Consider the following 21,731-nt stretch of genomic DNA (forward strand, 5'->3'; position numbering starts at 1 on the left):
AACAAAGAATAGACTACTGCATCCGATAACATCAATATCATTGTTGTTCTAAATTGTGGACTGGCTGCTTTCTGCATAGCGATGTTCAATTATACTACTTGACACCACAAACTTAGCATTTTCCATTGGGTTAGTAAAGCATAATTTTTAAAAATTCAAAGTTTTTCGCAAATATCTTAGTCACTCATTTAATGGAGATTTATATTTGCCCTTCTAATAACCGAAAAAGATCAAAAAAGACTAGAGGCCTTTGAGATGTGGTGCTACAGAAAAATATTAGGAATTTCCTGGAGATACCACATCACTAATGACGAGGTTCTCAGCAGAATCGTAGAAGAGAGGCACCTAATCAAAACTATCTCAGAGAGGCGATCCCAATGGATCGCTCACATTATACGCCATGAGGGTCTCCTGCATGACATAATAGAGGGAATAGCTGAGGGGACAAATCACAGAGGGCCCCCAAGACGGAAGTATTTGGAGAAAGTGTGCGAGGATTTAAGCTGCGCCTCATAAACCGAGTTGAAGAGGGCAGCAGAGAATAGAGACCAGCGGAGGACGAGATGCAGGACTTTGCTGCAAACCAATCCTCAAGATTGAAACTGCGAAGAAGAGCTTCTAAAACCCTCATATTCCTCCCTTTTCTCATGGATTCAAAGTAAAAGTTCAAACTCCCTTTATGGCTCATCAGTTATTTATCCTATTGGCCCGATATCCAATTAGTGTTGAAATTTGAAATGTACACACCAGAAGAGGTAAAAAAAATGTAACTGCTGTTTCAAAACAGTTACCCTTCCGAAAGAGCTAAATCAACAAAAATAAATTATTTATTTATTTATTTGACACTTTATACACATATACAATATATATTCATATAAGGGCGAACATATTGCCTTAAGGAAATTTCTTCCTACCTACCCAAACCGTTCAGTTTAAGAAAATTATAAATGCATGGACATATCGAATCTTACAAATTTATACAAAAATTAAAAGCAAAGATTAACAAAATAAAAATAAACAAATAAATTAACACTATACTATGAAGAGAGGAGAGGGGATGGGAAGGAAAGAAGAAGGATAAAGGAACAATTTAAATATTTAGATAGTGACATTTCAATCTTGACTTAAATGTAAATAAAGAAAGAGCGTCGCTAATATTAGTGGGTAGATATTTCCACAATCGAGCGGCTACTACTGTGAAAGAGGAGGCAAGAAAATAAGAGCAATGACAGGGTATTAAAAGGGTTCTCTCGTCACTTGAACAAAGAGATGGTCCGTGTTGTGAAACAGGTTGGATGAGCTCTCTCAGATAAACAGGCGAAGTGGGATTATTTAAAATATTGTGGAAAAGTGATAGAATGTGAATGTTTCTTCTATGCCTGATACTGAGGCAGTGTACTTGCGTGCGATACTCGGTTATGTGGTCAAATTTGCGAAGATTAAAGATATAACGAATTCTGCAATCGTTCTAACTTATCAAGTAATACAGAGTTAGCATCTGGATAGCATACATCCGCATAGTCAATGAGTGGAAGAAGTAAGCTCTGGACTAATGTTTGCTTAACATTAATTGGTGAGTGCAAACTGCTATAAAGTTTACGACTGCCATCGTTAACCTGATCGTGCCACCCTAAATGCTTATGAATGATAATACCTTAGTTTTTGACTGAAGTCATGAATGGCATTTCTGTACCATCTATTTTGAAAAGAGGAAGTGTGGAAAAATTCACTTTTGAATACATTTGTTGACTGCCAACAAGTACAATTTGGGTTTTAAATTAAATCGTTAAAAAAAAAACTTAAACTAAATCACCAAGCGCAGAAGTAAAAACAAAAATACATTTCGCTTAGCACGAACAATTCAACGCCCGTCCAAACTCCGTACCGCGCTTCGCCTCCATAATACCAACTATTTGTATTACATCCCAAGGAAGAGGTAATAATAATAATAATGTTTGGATAATTTATACAGCGCCATTTTTGTGAAAATCACCTCAAGAGCGCTGTACAATAAATAAATATCCCAACACGTCTTGCAGCTACAAGTTAAGCATGCATTGATGGAAGTGGTAGGTTTGATAAGGGCACTTTACCCCGCAATCAACAAAAAAACCATCATAATACTGTCGTTTCAATAATAAGTATTAAAACAATGCGCCTTGAGATTGCTGTGCGAGATGATTTTTGTTTGTTTTTATTTTCGATGAAGAAAGGGTTTACAACCGCTGTACGAGAATGTGTTGCGGGCGGCACGAGTTGTCTATCTTGCTCACTTCACTGGGCTTAAATTAGATAGTTATGAAATGGAAGATTTTTCTTGGAATTGCTATTAATTTTTAAAACAGTAGTGTGTTTGGAAAACAACGTATTCGATAAAATATTTTTTAAATGTATTAATAATAAGATTTCTGATTGGATTCTTGAAAAACTGCGTAGCAGCGTAAGGGTTAAGAGAGTCTAAAAATTTGTTATAATTTAATTGATTAGTAGAAAAACCCATCTTAAAATTAATATATCTAAGAAATTTATTCTGAATTCTCTCAATAGAATCTGAGAAAGTGATTTGATTAAGTTACCATATTGGAGAATTATCATCTAGTTGGCTTCTAACTAGAGATGTGTAAAGATATTTTAATGTGTTTATATTATTAAAATCTTTTTCGGTTCTAAGTACAAATCCTAATAATTTTACAGCTTTGTTAGATATTTTAATAATGTGCTCTTTAAATAATAATTTTGAATCGAACAAAACACCCAGATCGCTCACGGTAAAAACATCAGTAATTTTAATTTGATTTAACATGTAATTAAATAGAATCGGATTTTTTATTTTATAGAATCTCATAGTTTGACATTTGCTTATATTGAGTTGCAATTTATTTTGTTGGCACCAGATGTTTAATTTGGACAAATTATGGGACAAAATGTTTCAATCGTTAATGTTTTTTATCTTTATTTTATCTGAATATTTATGCAAATCAATACCACCTGATCGAGGCATGGAAGTGAACTCCCGACTAAAGTTGTGCGGCTTGAAGTATGCAGATAATGCAGTTCTTTTTAAAAAGTCTGTTAGTGATTTTCTGGAAATTGTTGACACACTGCAGGAAAACTCAACTCGTCTGGGTCTTAATATCAACACAAAAAAGACTCAGATTATGTGCAACAAATTCTGTCCTGACCCTGATCATCCTCTCTATAATAATGGGCAGAGGATTGAGAAAGTTGACAGCTTTAAATACTTGAGAGTTCACATAACGAGGATGAAAGCATGCACAAAGAGCTCGCAATCCGCCTAGAAATTGCTGGAGCAACTTTTAACGTGATGCGTGTTGTTTGGAACTCAAGTCTATACGGTCAAAACGAAATGCCGATTATTTAGCTCTTGTATAATGCCAGTACTCCTATATGGGCGATGATCTTGGCATGTTACCAAAGCTCAAAACACCAAACTTCTGAGTTTTAAGAGTAAGTGCTTGAAAAGAATATTAGGTATAAGGTGGTTCGATTTTATAACTAACATTGAAGTCCGAGAACGGACGCAGCAGCCGCCTATAACGAGCGTCTTGAGGATGCGGTGGTAAACCTGGCTTGGACACGTGCTGCGCATGCCTCAGGAGAACCTAAACGCAAGTTGTCTCTTTTTTGAACCTGCGGGCTCACGCCGTCCTGGAAGGCCGTCAATGGCAATCTTTAGACTTTATTCGGCGGAATTAAGGGGCGCTGGATTGACGTGGGAAGAGGCAAAAATGCTGGCTGGCGATAGGGTCTCCTGGAGACAACTGGTGATGTCCACACGCAGAAGAAGAAGAAAAATGTTCGATACTTATTGGGTATATCTTTTTATTTTCAGAAATGCCGATGCGAACGCTAGGGCCCTCAATGGATTCACCCCCTTGCATATTGCTTGCAAGAAAAACCGGATTAAGGTTGTGGAACTTCTTCTCAAGTATGGAGCGAGTAAGTTTAACATATCACTAATAAAATTTAGAATACCCAGATTACCCAGATTACCCAGAATAGTAGACTAAATCATCTCTTTAACAATCGAATCTAGGTTAAAAAAAGTACACATTAATCTAGTGTATATTAAAAACTTAAGCACGACAGATATGTTCAACGAAACAGAATATTGTTTTAACTCTGTGATGTCACACTAGTCGACATAGGTCACAAGACTTGATATATCTTTCTAATTTAAAAAAAAATATGAACTCATATTTTTGTAATCTTCAAATGGACATTTTCACACCGGATTCGGAAGTAATATTTATATAACTATGCTAGATGTTAATACAAAAAATATTTGTCCTTCCTAAGCGAAGAATAAATGTCCGCTAATTCAGCAACACGTCTGTATAAGAGAGAGCGCGAAGATAGAACTCATAGCTAGGAAGATAGAACTCATAACGAGGAAGATAGAGACGATGTTGTGTAAAACAGTTTCAGTGAAATTCAGTCTTCAGTCGGGGGACGCACGCGCGTAACATGAGCGGCGTATCTAGTGTTTATGATTTTTTATTTATTTTGCTATAACAGGGCTAAATTATATGTTTATTTGCATAAATTATGAAAATAAATTACTAAACAGTGTGTCTCAATGTTTTTTTTTTCTTTCAAATTTCTGAACTTTAGAATACTTCGTATTTTACTAGTGGTAACACGATGTTGCATTACCGCGCGCAAAGGGATTATTTACCACAGTCTTTTAAAAGTTGAAAAACATCTCAAAATTGCGATGGAGACGTCGCAAGAGCAAAATTTTTAGTTGAACAATCTAGTAAAATGCGTCTTACTAGTTTGTCTGTCAAAAACCAAGTACTATGTCACAACTATAATAGTCATTACTGGAAGCTCTGTCGTCCTCAATTCCACCACAATCCCAAGAAAAAACTTTCTTTCCAGCAGGACAGTTTCAGACTGGAATAAATTGCCAAGTTTAGTTGTCCATTTCATTTCGGTCAGCCAGTTCAAAAACCATTTTGATGCTTTTTTGAAAAAAGAAGAACGCATAAAAATTACAGTTCAAAAAAGCTTGACTATAACGAATAATAATAATGATAAGTTATGTTAACACATATACTTTGTTCAGCTTGAGGTTTGTCTCTTAAGGGCACATGACCCGCGTGTGGGACAAAAAAATTTCGACAAAATGGTTGCAGACTACTAACGCATACATTTGCAATTTTTGAACACACACAGTTTCACGTTTCACCGAGGGTCACATAGATACTTACTTGGTAAAGTAATTATTTCTAGCTCAGAATGAAATTGGATTATCCTAATCATTTAAATACTTATACCTTCGAAACTTAAATTCTATGCTCGTTCTTTGTCGAGTTTTTACATTTAATTACAAAAAAACATTTGTATTTTTTTAAATAAAATCATAAAAAGATTCAATTAAAAATTGACTCGTTTTCAATTTCCCTATTAAAATATCCTATTTTTATTTAAACACATAGAGATTTTTAAGTAACAACGCATTTTTCATTTTAATGCATAATTAATTTACATGATTCATTGTAAGATAAATTTACACAGGTATATAGAGAATTACGGTCACCAATTCCAAGAAAACACAAAACAATATAGATGGATTAATTTATGTATTCAATTGACACTTTTGCGGGGACGAAACAAAAATAAGAAAACATCGCTTTATTTAGAATGATTTAATAATAATAATGTTAAAAAAAAGTTATTATTTACAAGCGATTTTTTTTTATACAATGAAAAAAAAACCACATATTTGATAAACCTGTATATCTATCATTCATGCAAAAAAGAAGGCTTATTCTGTCACAATTTCGTTTCGTAAGTTCGTTCGTTCGTCATATATCCATCTCACTCTAATGCAATCAAAACAGGATTTTCCTCTCGTCTTCTCATGGGAATACATGGGATACAGGACATGGTCTGCAACGTATTTAGTATCAATAAACATGATTTTCCAGGTATATCTGCAACCACCGAGTCAGGGTTGACACCGCTCCACGTGGCGGCTTTCATGGGATGTATGAACATCGTCATATATCTACTGCAACACGAGGCCAGCCCTGATGTGCCGACCGTCAGAGGGGAAACACCCCTCCATTTGGCCGCGAGAGCGAATCAGGTAGGTCACATTTAAAAGTTGAAATCACATTTTATATCGGGTTGTAGTCCCGTAGCAGTATTGTGGACTCACGGACCAAAGGTTCAAATGCCACTCTACCACAACTCAATTTTCATTTTTTCAGCACAAGTTATTCACGACTTTAGAAAATGGTCCGAAATTTGAAATATTGAGTAAATAATAAGAACTCTGATATCTCTTTTAATAAAATTGACATAATCCGAATTGTAATTTACATTCCCATCTTTGCAGTTTTTTTTATTTAAAGCATAACCCGCGAAGCCTCTATTTAAAGGCTTTTCAGTAGGTGGGAAAGAGGGTATATGGAAGGAGGTAATGAAAAATATACCACAACACCCAGACCAATCAAGAAAAAATATTTCTTGGATTCCTTTCTTGCAAATGTCGGGAATCAAACCCGAGACGCCAGTTTAACAGATGGCCATCTAGCCAACTGCGTCACGGCGCCGGCACATAATTCAAATTGTTATATGGATCCCTATTTTTACAGATCACCATAATCTAAATCAGGAAACCCGAATTCCAATGTATATTTCCGTCTTTGCAGACCGATATAATTCGGATCCTCCTGCGCAACGGGGCGGCAGTGGATGCGCGCGCCCGCGAGCAGCAGACCGCCCTGCACATCGCCTCCCGCCTCGGCAACGTGGACATCGTCCTCCTTCTCGTCCAGCACGGCGCCCAGCTGGACGCGCTTACCGCGGACAACTACAACGCGTTGCACATTGCGGCCAAGCAGCACAACCACGAGGTAAGGGTCCAATTTAAATGATGAGGGCTAATTGATATGCTCCACTCCTGGGGCGCTATTCTGAACCACTCTGAGTAAAATACTGAGTGACTGCTGGAAGTGCTGGACTATTTTCCAGCACACGAGGGCCGGAAAGGTTTCAATGGCTTATATTCACGAAACTCGACATTTTTAATGTATTTATTATCATATTATATACATAAAATTATACATTTATACATCATTGCTTTGACTATCTAACTAGGGTTTTTTATCCCATTCTAAGCCAGTCAAAAAATAAAAATAAAAAACAGTAAACAATACATAAAAACATAGTAAAAGACATAGTAAAACATATTAAAAACCCAGTTAATACGTTATAAAAAACAATAAACATAACAAGAAACACAGTAAAAGATAGCAAAAAAAATGTATTTCAAAAAACATATTTAAAAAAACCAATACATAGTAAAAAGGAAAAACATAACTAATAAAAGATGTGATAAATAAAAAAATGTGTACATGTGGTAAAAAAAATTGTAAAAACAGAGTGAAAAGTAATGAGGATCTTCAAAAATTCAATCAATAAAGAACTAAAATTACAATTCAAATAAGAACATGTGTTGGCCATCAAACAGACGCTTGGTTGAACACTCCCCATAATTACCTGATCTAGCCTCCAGTGACAACTGGCTATTCTCAAAACTCTAGGATTTGAAGGGAAATATTTTTTTGGACGACGACGGTCTTCATGGTCTAGCATTCTGATCCCTAGACACAGCTGGACGCAGCTTTTGCCTTTGGTAATTATGAGCAGTTTCGAGTTACTCATAACACCTAAAAATGGGATTTTTCATTCCCGAACAGAGTAAGATATCTTGTGTTATTAAATTTCAGGTGGCAGCAGTTTTGTTGGAGCACGGCGCTCCTCCTAACGCAGTCACCAAGAAGGGCTTCACGCCGCTGCACCTTGCAGCCAAGTACGGCAATCTAAAGGTGGCGAACCTGCTGCTCGCGCAGAAGGGGGCCGAGGTCGACCCACGTGGCAAGAACGGCGTCACACCGCTGCACGTGGCGGCGCAGTACAAGCACCACGCCGTCGCCACCGCATTGCTTGACAAGGGAGCAGACCCCAAGGTAAGGATTTAATTAACTTTGTTTTATTTTATTCAATGAAGGCGATAATGTGCACCATCCACCATGCTGCCACATCCGGCGAGGTTGTAATTTGAATGGTTGACCTTAATACTTCTGCCTTAGATTCTGGAGTTTTCTATGTTAAATGTTGAATATTTATATAAGATGTCGGGTAACATTAACTCAAAAATCATGATATGTTTTTTTAGTTCTTAACACATAAAATCGCTACCAGTTACAGCAGTCAAATAAATTGACTATGCAAAAATATTTTAATTACAATTCGGACACATCACACCTATTTTTTAAGTAAAGTGCGAGCGACTTTCGGTTAATTGGTATAAAGTTTCGAAGATTACTGATTTCGTATCAGATATTCGTAACTCACGGAATGATCGGCTGATAATCATCGTCTCTTTTGATCTTATTAACTCTTCAAAGACTCTGGTAAATAATCCCTTTGCGCGCGGTGATGTAACATCGTGTTACCACGGCAAAAGACGGAATATTCTAAAGCTCAGACATTTAAAAAAGGAAAACCTGGAGACGGAGTTTAATAATTCGTTTTCCATAATTTTCACAGATCATAACTCCGTAACTGTCAACAACCAACTGATTTTGTTTCGCACGACACCGGCTACGGCGGCTACAGAACAGCGTCTCTGTCTTCATTGTTATGTGTTCTACCTTTGTGCTCTCTCTAATACGGATGTTTTGCTGTATTTGCGGACATAATTCTGCGGGTAGCAAGGTTAAATATTTTTTGTATCAAAATCCAGCAAAGTTTTACGCATTTTACTTTCCAAATCCGGTGGTAAAATGTCGATTTGAAGATTATTATTATTATTTTTTTAAAATTAAAAACGAAATATTTGCGTTCTTATGATTTACCCAAACATTTAATTTGGAGGGCCATTTTCAACGAGTTGTAAATAACTCACTATTAGAAAATGGAATCGAGTTGGGGTAGAGTGGGATTCGAACCACGGACCTTTGGTCCGTGAGTCCGAGACACTAGCCACAGGACCACAACCCGATTTCAATTCAAAAATACAACGTCGTCATTAAAAAAAATACGAGAGATATATCAAGTCTTGTACCGTATGCCGACTTGTGTGACATCACAGCCACGCAAGAGTTAAAATAATAAATGTGTCTTGCTTAGTGATCTAATAAGATTACATCTCTTTCTCTCAAAAAATTTTGAAAATATTTGTCTCAGGGTACTCGACATTTTGTCATTTTCGGAGTTCCTGATGGACAAAATGTTTCATTTAAAATGACTAAATACACCTAAAAATATTAAATAATATTTTTTTGTGTGTTAAGATTTACTTGAAGACTGCAAAAAAAATGGTTGCAATATTCAAAGTAGTTGCCGAGACATTAATCGAACGGGCCAGTTAATGCAACTAGATATTGGTGGATAACTAAAAATCTCTCATTGACCCTCAAAATGTGTTCTGTTCAGGCGGCAGCCAAGAACGGCCATACAGCCCTGCACATCGCAGCGAGGAAGAACCAGATGGAGACCGCTGCGGCTCTGATGGAACGGGGAGCTGCAGTGGACGCCGAGTCGAGAGCTGGCTGTACTCCGCTTCATTTGGCCGCCCATCAGGTGATGTGTTAACGCTCATTGAAATGTGTATTTCTTGATGAATAAAACTCTCCCTTTCATATCATTACCCATTGAAAAGAGGCTGCATAATAGCCGCGTCAAAATCCAATAAGCTTGTTAGTAGACCAAGAGTCTAATCCAAGCCGTCACCAACCCTCCATAGGCAAATGATATATTGCATTTTTAAATACATCTTGTAATGCATGAACGTATATTTAAATATATCGACAACGCGTCTACATATTTACGTACAGCACACCTAATAACACATTTATTTACTTAAAATGGGCCTTATTACTTATAACAAACCTTTAAACTCGACTTGTATTTATATCTCCTCTATTTATTTCTTCTTCATTCCCTTTTCCATTTCATTTATTTCATTTATTTATTCAGATATTTAGAACATTACAGAAAAAGACCCAATTCATTCTAAATACAATAATAGATCACAAATTACAGTAAATAATTATGTTATTAAAATAATATAACAAAATGTAAAAAGAAAAATTAAATGTTAGAAAGTGCTTTCCTAAGGGAAGGCCCACTGTCGTGAAATATGTCGACATCCGAGGCGATGCGATTAAGTAGCAAGATTGCCCTACCAACCGGCATAACCATTGGCAGGTTGGTTCTGCATCGCGGTAGGTAAAACAATCGATGCTGTCTTTGTCGAAGATAGTTATCAGGTACGAACAGACCTACATCCATCAGAATTTCTGAGTTATGTATGCGACCACCGATCACCTGGAAAAAGTAAACACCCAAATGAACGTCCCTCCTCCTCCATAATGACTGATAGCCTAGCGTTCCCAGTAAAAAGTCAGTTGGGAAGAGCCAAGGATAATATCCACACTCTTTAAGGTACAGATAGCGCAGAAATTTTTTCTGCACTCTCTCCACCATCAAAGAGTATCGAGTCTCATGTGGCGACCAAATAATGGAACTAAACTCCAAACGACTTCTTACCAAGGAATTATACAATGTCCTCAAAATCTGAGTGTTAGAAAAGATCTTGGCATTTCTAAGAACAAAACCAAGCATTTTAAGGGAGTCATTACATAGATTAACTATATGAAGATTAAAAGATAACTGAGCATCAAACAACACCCCGAGATCTCTGGACGTTGAAACCCTTTCAAGTCTTACTCCGTCCATGAGATAACGATAGTATATTATTTTGGATGCTCTTGTGTATGCCATTACAAAACATTTGGAAACATTGAAGAACAATTTGTTTTGTTTGCTCCATTGAATTATATTTTGAATGTCACACTGAAGTTTAATACAATCTGAAGAAGTCAGTTTTTCACAAAAAATTTTTAGGTCGTCAGCAAATAAGAGAAAATTACAAAATTTTATGACTTTACCAATATCATTTATAAAGATTAAAAATAACAATGGTCCCAAATTAGATCCTTGAGGAACCCCTGAAGAGGTATTAAATGTTTCAGATTGATACAGTCCATATGACACATATTGCTTACGATCTGTAAGATAATTTGTGAATAGCTTCAGAAGAATGTCGCTAAAGCCAATCCTCTGAAGTTTCAGAAGCAAAAGTTGGTGATCTACCTTATCAAACGCTTTGGAAAAATCGTTGTACGAACAGTCTACTTGAGCACCTTTGTCGAGTGATTTAGTGACAAAATTCGTAAACACCATCAAATTTGTATTGGTTGAACGCCCAGGCCGAAATCCATGTTGAATCCGCACCTAATGGTGCATAAGGCATTGAATTGGTACACCGATCGCAGCGAAGGAAAGGTGATCAGTCTTACGCTTCACGTGTCAGTCCAGGATCTATAAAATATTCTAGTGTTAAAACACAGTTTTAATAAATATTTCACATCAACCAAATATATATTTATGTGTGGATAATTTATGTATCGCCAATTTTGTGGAAATCACCTCAAGTGCATCGAACCCGAGACCTCTTGGATGGTAGGCAAACGCGCTGACCACTGCACCACGAGACTGACAAAATGTATTTACTTAAAACGCGCCTATTTGTTTAAAAAGCGCTTACAACGGGACTTGAAACTCGTCTATTTACTTATAACGCCACTTGTAAGGTGTCTATTTATTTATAAAGCGCCTTGAAACACGTCTATTTACTTCTAACGCGTCTCGTAACACACATATTTACTTATAACGCGTCTTGTAACACATCGATTTACTTATAACGCGTCTTGTAACAGGTCTATTTACTTATAACGCCCCTTGTAAGGTGTCTATTTATTTATAAAGCGCCTTGAAACACGTCTATTTACTTCTAACGCGTCTCGTAACACACATATTTACTTATAACGCGTCTTGTAACACATCGATTTACTTATAACGCGTCTTGTAACAGGTTTATTTACTTATAACGCCCCCTGTAAGGTGTCTATTTATTTATAAAGCGCCTTGAAACACGTCTATTTACTTCTAACGCGTCTCGTAACACACATATTTTTACTTATAACGCGTCTTGTAAAACATCGATTTACTTATAACGCACCTATTTACTTATACTTCGATTATTTGAATTTAAACAGGGTCACGCGGAGATGTGCTCTCTGCTGATGGAGCAAGGAGCGGAGGCTGGGAAGCGAGCCCGGAGTGGCTTGGCAGCTCTGCACCTCGCAGCTCAGGAAGACCATGTTCCTGTCGCCAGCATGCTGGTCAATAACGGCGCCAAGGTAAATTTCTATACTTCTTCATGGACCAGGTAATTTATCAACAATATTTTGAGTTTGTCCAAATTTTTGTAGACAAGGACTGGATTCAACTCCCTGGGGAGCTGTTTATATGAACATTTTACAACAGAGATGAAGAACATTCAAGAGAAGGTAATAAAGAAGTCTAGGCATCTACAGGGCTTATGACCTGTCAATGGCTGAAAAAAATGTCAATGGCAAAAAAAATAATATTTTCAGGCGTTGCCTAGTATGTAGGTGAAATAATTCAATTAGATGAATCTCACCCGCATAAATAAATGTTTCATCTCTTTAACTTCACAAACATCAACAGATGAAAGAATTGAAGGAATATAGATGTTCAAATATAGGCAGAATGGTGAATGTTACACAGTGTGTAAAGTGGCCACTTAAACCAGCCATTGACAGGTCATAAGCCCTGTAGATGCCTAGACTTCTTTATTACCTTCTCTTGAATGTTCTTCATCTCTGTTGTAAAATGTTCATATTCTATTGTTAATGATAATATTTTTAACATCTTTTGTAAAGGTTGTCTGAGTCTTTTGTTCAGTTTTGTCTGGTAGTTCAATATGTAATTTCAGTCCCTGGCTTTTTATCATATAAAAATATTTTTTGTTTATTTGTAGGTTGATGTATGTACAAAAGGAGGCTACACACCGCTGCACGTGGCCAGCCATTTTGGTCAGACAAATATGGTGAAATTCCTATTGGAATCCGGAGCAGATGTCCAGGCAAACACTTGCCACGGGTATGTTTAAAATAACCACACATCTTGCAATAGAACAAGAGTTGACTTTTTCTTGGAACTGTAGAATATTAAATTACTTTCTTCTTCTTCTTCTTCTTCTTCAGCCTTATTCTCTCTACTGCTGGATGGCGGCCACTTCCGAACATCTCCATTCCTTCCTATCACCCGCTTTCATCATCCACGTTTTAAGCTAGGGTTTCCTAGGACAGCGGTGCCCGTATTTTAACGGCCGTAGTGAACGGTGATGCGGTGGACAGCCGTCGTAACGATGACTAGAGTGTGGTTTCCTAGGAAAACGGTGTTATCAACACCATTTAACACCGTTTCCCTAGGAAACCACTCTCTAGACGACGTTACGATGGCTTCCCACCGCATCACCGTTCACTACAGCCACCGCTGTCCTAGGAAACCCTAGCTTTACCGCCAATAGAGGCAATGTCGTCGACCCATCTTTTTGTGGCTTTCCAACACTTCTTTTGTTTGCCCATGGTCTCCATTTTATTATTCTGGGTGTCCACACGCCATCATTTTGTCTCGCCAAGTGTCCGGCCCACTGCTATTTCAATTTCGCTGCACGATCCATGTATCCACGACTCCGGTTCGGCGCCTCATTTCGTCATTTCTAACTCTGTCTCTTAGACATACACCGAGCATCCGTCTTTCCATGGATCGTTGCGTGCATTTTAATTTCTGACTACTTTTTGTGTTAAAGACATTGTTTTTAGTCCGTATGTTGTCACCGGCAATATGCACGATTCATATACTTGTCTTTTCAAGCATATAGGGACTTTTTTATTTTTAAAAATATATTTAGTTTGCCGAAAGCAGCCTAACTTAGCCGTATTTTTCTTGGTAACTCCGCTGTCTGGTTATCTTTACCAAGTATGACTCTGTGTCCTAGATATATATATGTATTCATCAACCACTTTGATTTTATTATTGTTAATGAAAATTTCTCGTCCTGTTGGACTCGTAATCTTTGTTTTATGAATATTCATTTCCAAACTAATCCTTTTTGAAGCCTTATGTTGTTCCATAATCATTTTGCCTAGTTCAGTCATGTCTTTACTTATGACCACTATATCATTTATTTAATTTATTCATTTAGGAATTTATTGCAAAAAAAAAATATACATACTTAATAACAGGGAATCTATATAAAACCAATGAAATATAAAATGAAAACGGAGTGTTCTCTGTTTATGATAGTCTCCATCTAACATGGCACAGCCTGTTCTAAGATGGAGATTTTTTATCTTTAGAGCGTAAGTAGTCCTATACTAATAAAACAATCACATAAAAAAGAAAAACTAAAACTACTTAATTATAAATGCCTAGCAAATCAAATGTAAGAAATTAAAAATCGTTATTATACAAATATAAAGCAATGAAATACATAAAAATGTAAATAATAAGTGTACCAATTATATAAAGTACTATGATTTTTGATTTACATATATTTTTCAAAAAAATCTCTACACTATTTATATGTGCAGTTATTTTTATTTTAAAAATTGTTTTACATTTTGAGTCTTTTATACATTTTTTTTAAATTTAATTATTGTACTTAATAACAGGGAATCTATATAAAACCAATGAAATATAAAATGAAAACGGAGTGTTCTCTGTTTATGATAGTCTCCATCTAACATGGAACAGCCTGTTCTAAGATGGAGATTTTTTATCTTTAGAGCGTAAGAAGTCCTATACTAATAAAACAATAACATAAAAAAGTAAAACTAAAACTACTTAATTATAAATGCCTAGCTAATCAAATGTAAGAAATTAAAAATCATTATTATACAAATATAAAGTATTTATATGTGACAAGAATACATGTTACTTAAACATAAATAAAATAGTATAATATATAATAAAACAAATATAAAGCAATGAAATACATAAAAATATAAATAATATGTGTACCAATTATATAAAGTACTACGTTTATTTATTTACACGTATTTTTCAAAAAAATCTCTCGCTACACTATTTATATGTGCAGTTATTTTTATTTTAAAATTTGTTTTACATTTTGAGTCTTTTATATTTGGCAATAAATCATTAAATATTTTTGGAGCAATTACATTGTATTGCTTTTTACCAAAGGCGGTTGATGCAAATGGGACAATACAGTTAATTTATGTTGCTGAACGAGTGTTTATATTCTGATTTACCAAAATCACTTTGATTATTACTTTGATTATTATTATTTTGATTGATCAAAATTGTGACGATTGTCAAATATCGAACATACACACAACTCCCAACTTGGAAGTAAAGATAACACTACAAACATCTAGTTCAAAAGCAGTAGCACCGTTAGGTTCAGTAGAGACATGAAGTAGTTCAATAAGGAAGTTCAATGGTACGGGAAATTGGATAAAAACAATCTTTTTTTACACGCGATAAAAATTATGACTTTTAATTGTACAGCGAAGTTTCTCAAAAACGTATTAAAAAATTAACAATGATGGAACTGCTTTGAAAAACTCATAGATAATACGACAAATAAAAACAATTGGCTTGGTCAAATTGTCTTTATACAAAGTTAAAAAAACAATGAACTTCCTAATTCATTTATCGCCGTTACTCTCATAATCACGCGCTTCATAACCAAATTCAATATTTTACTCGACATGTAATAAATACACATCGAGGCATAAGGTCATTTTCTTCTTTCATTTCCAACTGTTGTAATTTATTTATTAACTGACATTGTCCATTCAAACTATTTATAGCGTCTAAATATTACAATAAAAGAATAGTTAAAAGCATTTTTAAAAAAGAAAAGGAGCGCTGACAAACATTAAGGGACATCAAGACAAGATCTGGACTATTTATTTACGGCTTGTTTAAATCGCTGTAAACTTAAACCAAAAAAGTCCAGATCTTGTCTTGAGTTAACAATATGACAAAGGCGGGTCATTGGAGAATTTAGGCCATAGTTTGTTCATTGTTTCTCAACCTACGAGTCGGAATATTGAATTTTATTTGTTCCAGAAATGAAAGAACATCGATTTTACCATTTAGTATGCGGAACAGATATATGGAATCAATATTAGTTCTACTTTTTGTAGACTAGAAATATTTAACATTGACTCTATATCAGCATAAGAATAATGACCTCTCTCTGGTCCAAGCATCCACGCTACTTTTCGAAGCAAGCGATGTTGGTCTGATTCAATTTGATTTGTGCGATTCACATAGAATGGAGACCAGACCACGGAGGCATATTCTAGAAAAGAGCGAACAGTTGAGCAATAAAGAGTTTTGATTGTACGGACATTAGTAAAATCATATCATAATGTGTTGAAATCACTAATTCATAAGTTTAAGTTGAGTATCTAATAAAAGTTTCCTCAATTCCTTTACAGATACACAGCTCTTCATCATGCTGCCCAACAGGGCCACATCAATATAGTCAATCTTCTTCTAGAACACAAGGCTGATGCTAATGCTCAAACAAATGTAAGTTTTTTTATTATCACTACTACTACTACTACTGTTACCACCATGCCCCATAGGCGTAGACTCAGTGGCAAACGGTGACATTTTAAATAGGTAATCTACAAAAAAATATTTACAAATTTGTACCATCATGAAGTAACTTATTGTAAGTCTTAATTAAATAGCATTTTTTTCTGTAGTTATGTGAACATCATATACAAAGATTATTATCTCTCTGCTCTAGCTGTTGACATTAGATGACCGGACGCTGAAGGGGGTGGTGATTTTGTTGTGTTTGATTTCCAGAACGGACAGACCCCTCTGGACATCGCCCAGCGCCTGGGCTACGTGACGGTTATGGACACCCTGCGCGGCGTATCAGACCCCTCCCCAATGCCCCTGACGCAGCCCAAGGACGACAAGTACCGGCCCGTCGCTCCAGAGACCATGTACGAGACATTCATGTCGGACTCTGAGGAGGAAGGAGGTAAATTACCATCAATTAAATTAAAGACAAATAAAATACAACTGTCGGTTTAATTTGTGTCCTGACGAAGAAACGAGTACATCTTGAAACCAGTGGGCATAAAAAAGTCGGCAAGTGGTTATATTGCTTGCTAGAATAAACCCATCCAGCTGTAAACATTTCGGAGGCACTGCAGTACCTAGGCAGTCTGAATAATTGCCCGTATGAATTATTGTACGTGACTCTTAATTTATTCCATGTTGCTTGCGTATAATTGTTTCATAGTTCCGCTGTATACATTGACGTCAAATACGAAGTAAAAATGATTTTCTTCACTTCGTCACTACACTGAAAGAAGCGTCTTGCAGCATAGAGGCCCTGGCATTGATGGCTCTTCTCTGTCTCTCTATGTCCTGATCATCTTTACAATCATCAGTCAGTATGTGCCCTAGATTCTTGACTTTGTGGTGTCTTTAAATCCTCAAATGTTTTTACTGTTGCTTGTGTCACATTATTTGATGGATAAGAGATATTTATCGAGACGCATTCTCATTGTGAAAAGTGGATGCTTTGAGAATGTGTAGGAGGAAGTAAGCCATAATCTGATAAGTGTTTAATTTTTTCATGAAGATTAAGTGGAAAAATTGCATTTTGGATGACAGCGATATGATAATCTTTCCGCTGCCTAATTTTAAGGCTATTTCAGCTGCCTACGAAAATTATATGTAATTATTACAGGTGAAGATACGATGCTTACTGACCAACCCTACCGGTATCTGACGGTAGATGATATGAAATCTCTAGGAGATGACTCTCTGCCAATAGACGTGACAAGGGATGAAAGAGCCGAGTCTGTCATTGGCCATAAGAATGTTATGGACCTATCTCAGAGTAAGTGTTTCTTTAATTATACTAATTCCCAAAGAGAATTAAAAAGAGAAATACTAATTCCCAAATACTTAAAAAACATTTTTTGTAAATAAACTAGTTACTTTTCTGTAATTTCAATTTCATAAACCCCATTTTTTGTTAAATTTGACTTTACTGGTTTGATTGTTCGTTTTACAGTGAGTTTAGCAAATGACTATTTTTTTTTATTTTGAATCTCAAAGTAGCACACATAAACATGTTCTTATGTGTGATTGGTAGTTCATGCCAGGACCACGAGATGCGAACCTGACTTGTGAGGATACACGGGAGCTGGCAGCCGACCGAGGTGCCCAGAGAATCTTTGTGAACACCATATGCTCCAACTAGGTAGCGGACATGGAATGATGACGATGATGATTTAGGTTTTTAGGTTTTAGGTAGAGTGTGGATGGGTCAACTATCAAATAATTGGTAAAAAGTTAGTGGAAATACCACTTTTCCGCTATTTTGATCAAATGTATTTGATATTCAAACGTGTACCTTGTAAAGTTTGATCCTACGAAAAAAAAAACTGTATATATATATATATATAATACATTATTATTTCTGATTTTCGTTTATTTTTTTTCTATAAAATCTACAGGGACGTAATTATACACAATAAACTGATTTTAAGCACCCTTTTTTCAACTTCGCGACATCAGCGGTGGTCGTTCAAGGTCACAAATTTAAGGTTTTACTAAGGGCCCTATGTCCACCTGTCTTGTTAAGTTTCAAAACAACCTTTTTTATCAAAAAAAGTGAAAAAGTACATACCAAATGACTTTGAACGTCCCATACTTATAATACATCTCGACAACCACCCGATGGATCTAAACTTGGTTTTCACTGTCATGTAACGTGTTCTAAAACGAAGCTACACGTATTTGTTATCTTTTCGAAAAATAAAAATTAGTACGTCATATTCGTTTTTTACCGAAAATTACCGTAAAAATACCGCAGTAATTTTACCGCCTTGCATCTTTTTTTCCAAAATTCTGTGGATATGCTACACTCTGGGCTTATTATATAATAAAACACTCCATAATGACAATTGCTTATATTTTTATAGCTTCAACTACCAGCGGACCGCCCTATGTGATTGACGAACTTAGTACAGCCAAAACGGTCAACCATATCTACAACGCTGAAGTTATGAAGGAAGGATATTGCTACAATGTGGACACGACCCAGCCTAAGTGAGTTGAACTTTTAAACTATCCTTTTTAATAGCTGAATTATGTTTGTTAGTCCACTTTACAATGATTTAAAACCGCTAGACCGCCGCATCACGAATGACAAGGTTCTTAGAATCAAAGGATGAAGACAGCTTGCTTGAAACCATTTTCGAAAGACACGCTGGATGGGTCTCCAACATGAGGTAATAGAGGGGATGTCTGATGGAACAAACTACAGGGGGCGTCCTCACCGAGAAAACCCCGAGGATTTATACGAAGATATGAGCTTTTTTGTTTAGAGGTTTTAGCATTAAAAGGAGCATTAAAACACCACGCTTGCCAGACGTGTTGGTGAGTTTGGATTCAGCCGCCCTTTACATAGGGAGCAGACGCTGTTTGTAGCCGTCCACTACTGAAAATATGGGTCGATGACATTGCCCCTATAGCCGGTAAAACGCGGATGATGAAAGCGGGTGGTAGGAAGGAATGGAGACGTTTAGAAGAAGCTTTTATCCAGCAGTGGAGAGAAAAAGGCTCAAGAAGAAGAAGATGAGCTTTCTTACAATATTTATCTGAAAAGTGTAAGTCGCTCTCCAAGGACAAGAGTTAGTCTCTTTTTTTGGAGAGTTACAGTGATAACATTTACTAGATGTGTAAAAGTAGATATGTTTAAATTTTTTTTTAAACATGTACTTTTTATGAAATTTATTTATTAAAAAAATGTTTTCAGGGCACACGCAGACTTTTTTGTTTTAATTCTAAACGTCATGCCTAGGTAGCGGTCGAAAAACAACTAAATACGCGTTGGGCATGACTGAGCGTTTGAAGACGAGTTAAGTGTCATAATTTTTGAGGGCTCAGGGCATATCTTTGAACTAATATTTCAATGAAAAATACAATTTGTAATGCCGACTGTTACATGCTAGGAAATTCGGCCCTTCGGGCCTGAGTTGATTGATTAAAATCTCGGGTACTGTAAAATTTCACCCTTTAGAGCTTCACAATTTATTTTTGCTGTTAGGAGCAATCTAAATATAATAATGAACCGGGTTGTGGTCCCGTGGGTAGTGTCGCAGACCCAGGGGTCAGAGGTCCGAGCTTCGCACGTCACTCTACCACAACTTGGTTTTTATTTTCTAATAAATAATTAGTTCGGGTAAATCATAAGAACACAAATATTTATTTAAAACAAAAAGAATAATCTGTCACTCAGAATAATGCTGCCAGAACCACACAGTGATAATATATTAAATATCCCGGCGGCTTCCGTGGTGTCGTGGTTAAGACGCTTGACTCACGCATGGACGGTCCCGGGTTCGATTCCTGATGAGAATACAAAAATTAATTGTGATTTTTCTAAAAAAAAAAATATCGTTTGGGTGCCAACCCGATCCAACCAAGATCTATTTATCGATTTTGGGTGAAGTCTACTGATCATAAATGAATGAACCAAACACTCGCTTTACCTGTTTTCTCAAAAAGCTACTTTTTCTGCTTGTCTTCTATTATTTTTATTTTTAGTTAATTACACCATAACTGGCCAGGAGGCTCAATTACAGTGGTGAGTTTATCGCATAAAATAGTCAGACTTGAGAAAAATCACATTTTGATATTTGTATTCTCACTGGGAATCGAACCCAGAACTTTTCATTCGTGAGTCAAGCGTCTTAGCAACTACACCACGGAGGCCGCCCATTATGTTATATAGATTACGCCTATATTTATTACTATAAATACTACTTATCCCTCGGCCGTACATAATAGATACGTTGATTGGTTAGTATTAAATTATGACATCGTTTATATTTTATTAAATGAAATTGTGATCTCACTATCATAAACGATAAAATTCAACATGTTTAAACAGAAATAAACCCAACAATATTTTGAGTTTGTCCAAATTTTTGTAGACAAGGACTGGATTCAACTCCCTGGGGAGCTGTTTATATTAAAATATTACAACAGAGATGAAGAACATTTAAGTGAAGGTAATATAGAAGTCCAGGCATCTACAGGGCTTATGACCTGTCAATGGCTGGTTTAAGTGGCCACTTTACACACTGTGTAACATTCACCATTCTGCCTATATTTGAACATCTATATTCCTTCAATTCTTTCATCTGTTGATGTTTGTGAAGTTAAAGAGCTGAAACCTTTATTTATGCGGGTGAGAATTATCTAATTGAATTATTTCACCTACATAATAAAAGGTTTCAGCTCAACAACAAGCTTCAAAACAGTACACCATGAGGCCGACTAATCTCCACTCGATTTCTTTTAGCAAAATTTTCACCCGCGAGTAGAAACTAAATAAATGAAATCGAAAAGGAAAATAATAAATGTGCGTCCACCCACCCTAATTTTACCGGACCGAGTGAATTAGCGCGATACGTGTGAAACGCGCCCGTATATGACAGACGCAATCAGTCATTTTTAGAATAATAATACATGAGATGTTGTATTTTGTTGCAGGAGACTGCTCTCGGTTAGTTGGATAAAAGTCGAGTGAAATAATTAATGTTTCTATTTCTGTTTGATTATTGCTTTCCATTGGACGCTTACCAGGAGAAAACTGCAATGGAAAAAGTAAGTTAAAACCTTTACACTTTTGTGTATTGTTTTTTTTTAAACGTTCATCTATTCATTTATTTGTT

At 36.1% G+C, this 21,731-nt stretch overlaps 1 protein-coding gene across 1 annotated transcript in view; it reads left to right on the plus strand.

The window, feature by feature from the left end:
• The window catches only part of LOC148280669 (uncharacterized), a 161,404-nt gene that overhangs the window by 35,206 nt on the left and 104,467 nt on the right, over window positions 1-21,731 (plus strand). The window contains exons 9-20 of the mRNA XM_088228025.1: window positions 3,854-3,960; window positions 5,958-6,118; window positions 6,687-6,890; window positions 7,767-8,006; window positions 9,478-9,624; window positions 12,165-12,308; window positions 12,953-13,074; window positions 16,452-16,545; window positions 16,831-17,011; window positions 17,729-17,881; window positions 18,972-19,098; window positions 21,643-21,663. Coding sequence (XP_088084151.1) covers window positions 3,854-3,960; window positions 5,958-6,118; window positions 6,687-6,890; window positions 7,767-8,006; window positions 9,478-9,624; window positions 12,165-12,308; window positions 12,953-13,074; window positions 16,452-16,545; window positions 16,831-17,011; window positions 17,729-17,881; window positions 18,972-19,098; window positions 21,643-21,663 — 1,701 coding nt within the window. The remainder of the gene's footprint in view (window positions 1-3,853; window positions 3,961-5,957; window positions 6,119-6,686; window positions 6,891-7,766; window positions 8,007-9,477; window positions 9,625-12,164; window positions 12,309-12,952; window positions 13,075-16,451; window positions 16,546-16,830; window positions 17,012-17,728; window positions 17,882-18,971; window positions 19,099-21,642; window positions 21,664-21,731) is intronic.

The sequence above is a fragment of the Micrasema longulum genome, unplaced genomic scaffold, assembly GCF_059751315.1.
Source record: "Micrasema longulum isolate JH-2025_06_02 unplaced genomic scaffold, ASM5975131v1 h1tg000554l, whole genome shotgun sequence".
NCBI lineage: Eukaryota > Metazoa > Arthropoda > Insecta > Trichoptera > Brachycentridae > Micrasema > Micrasema longulum.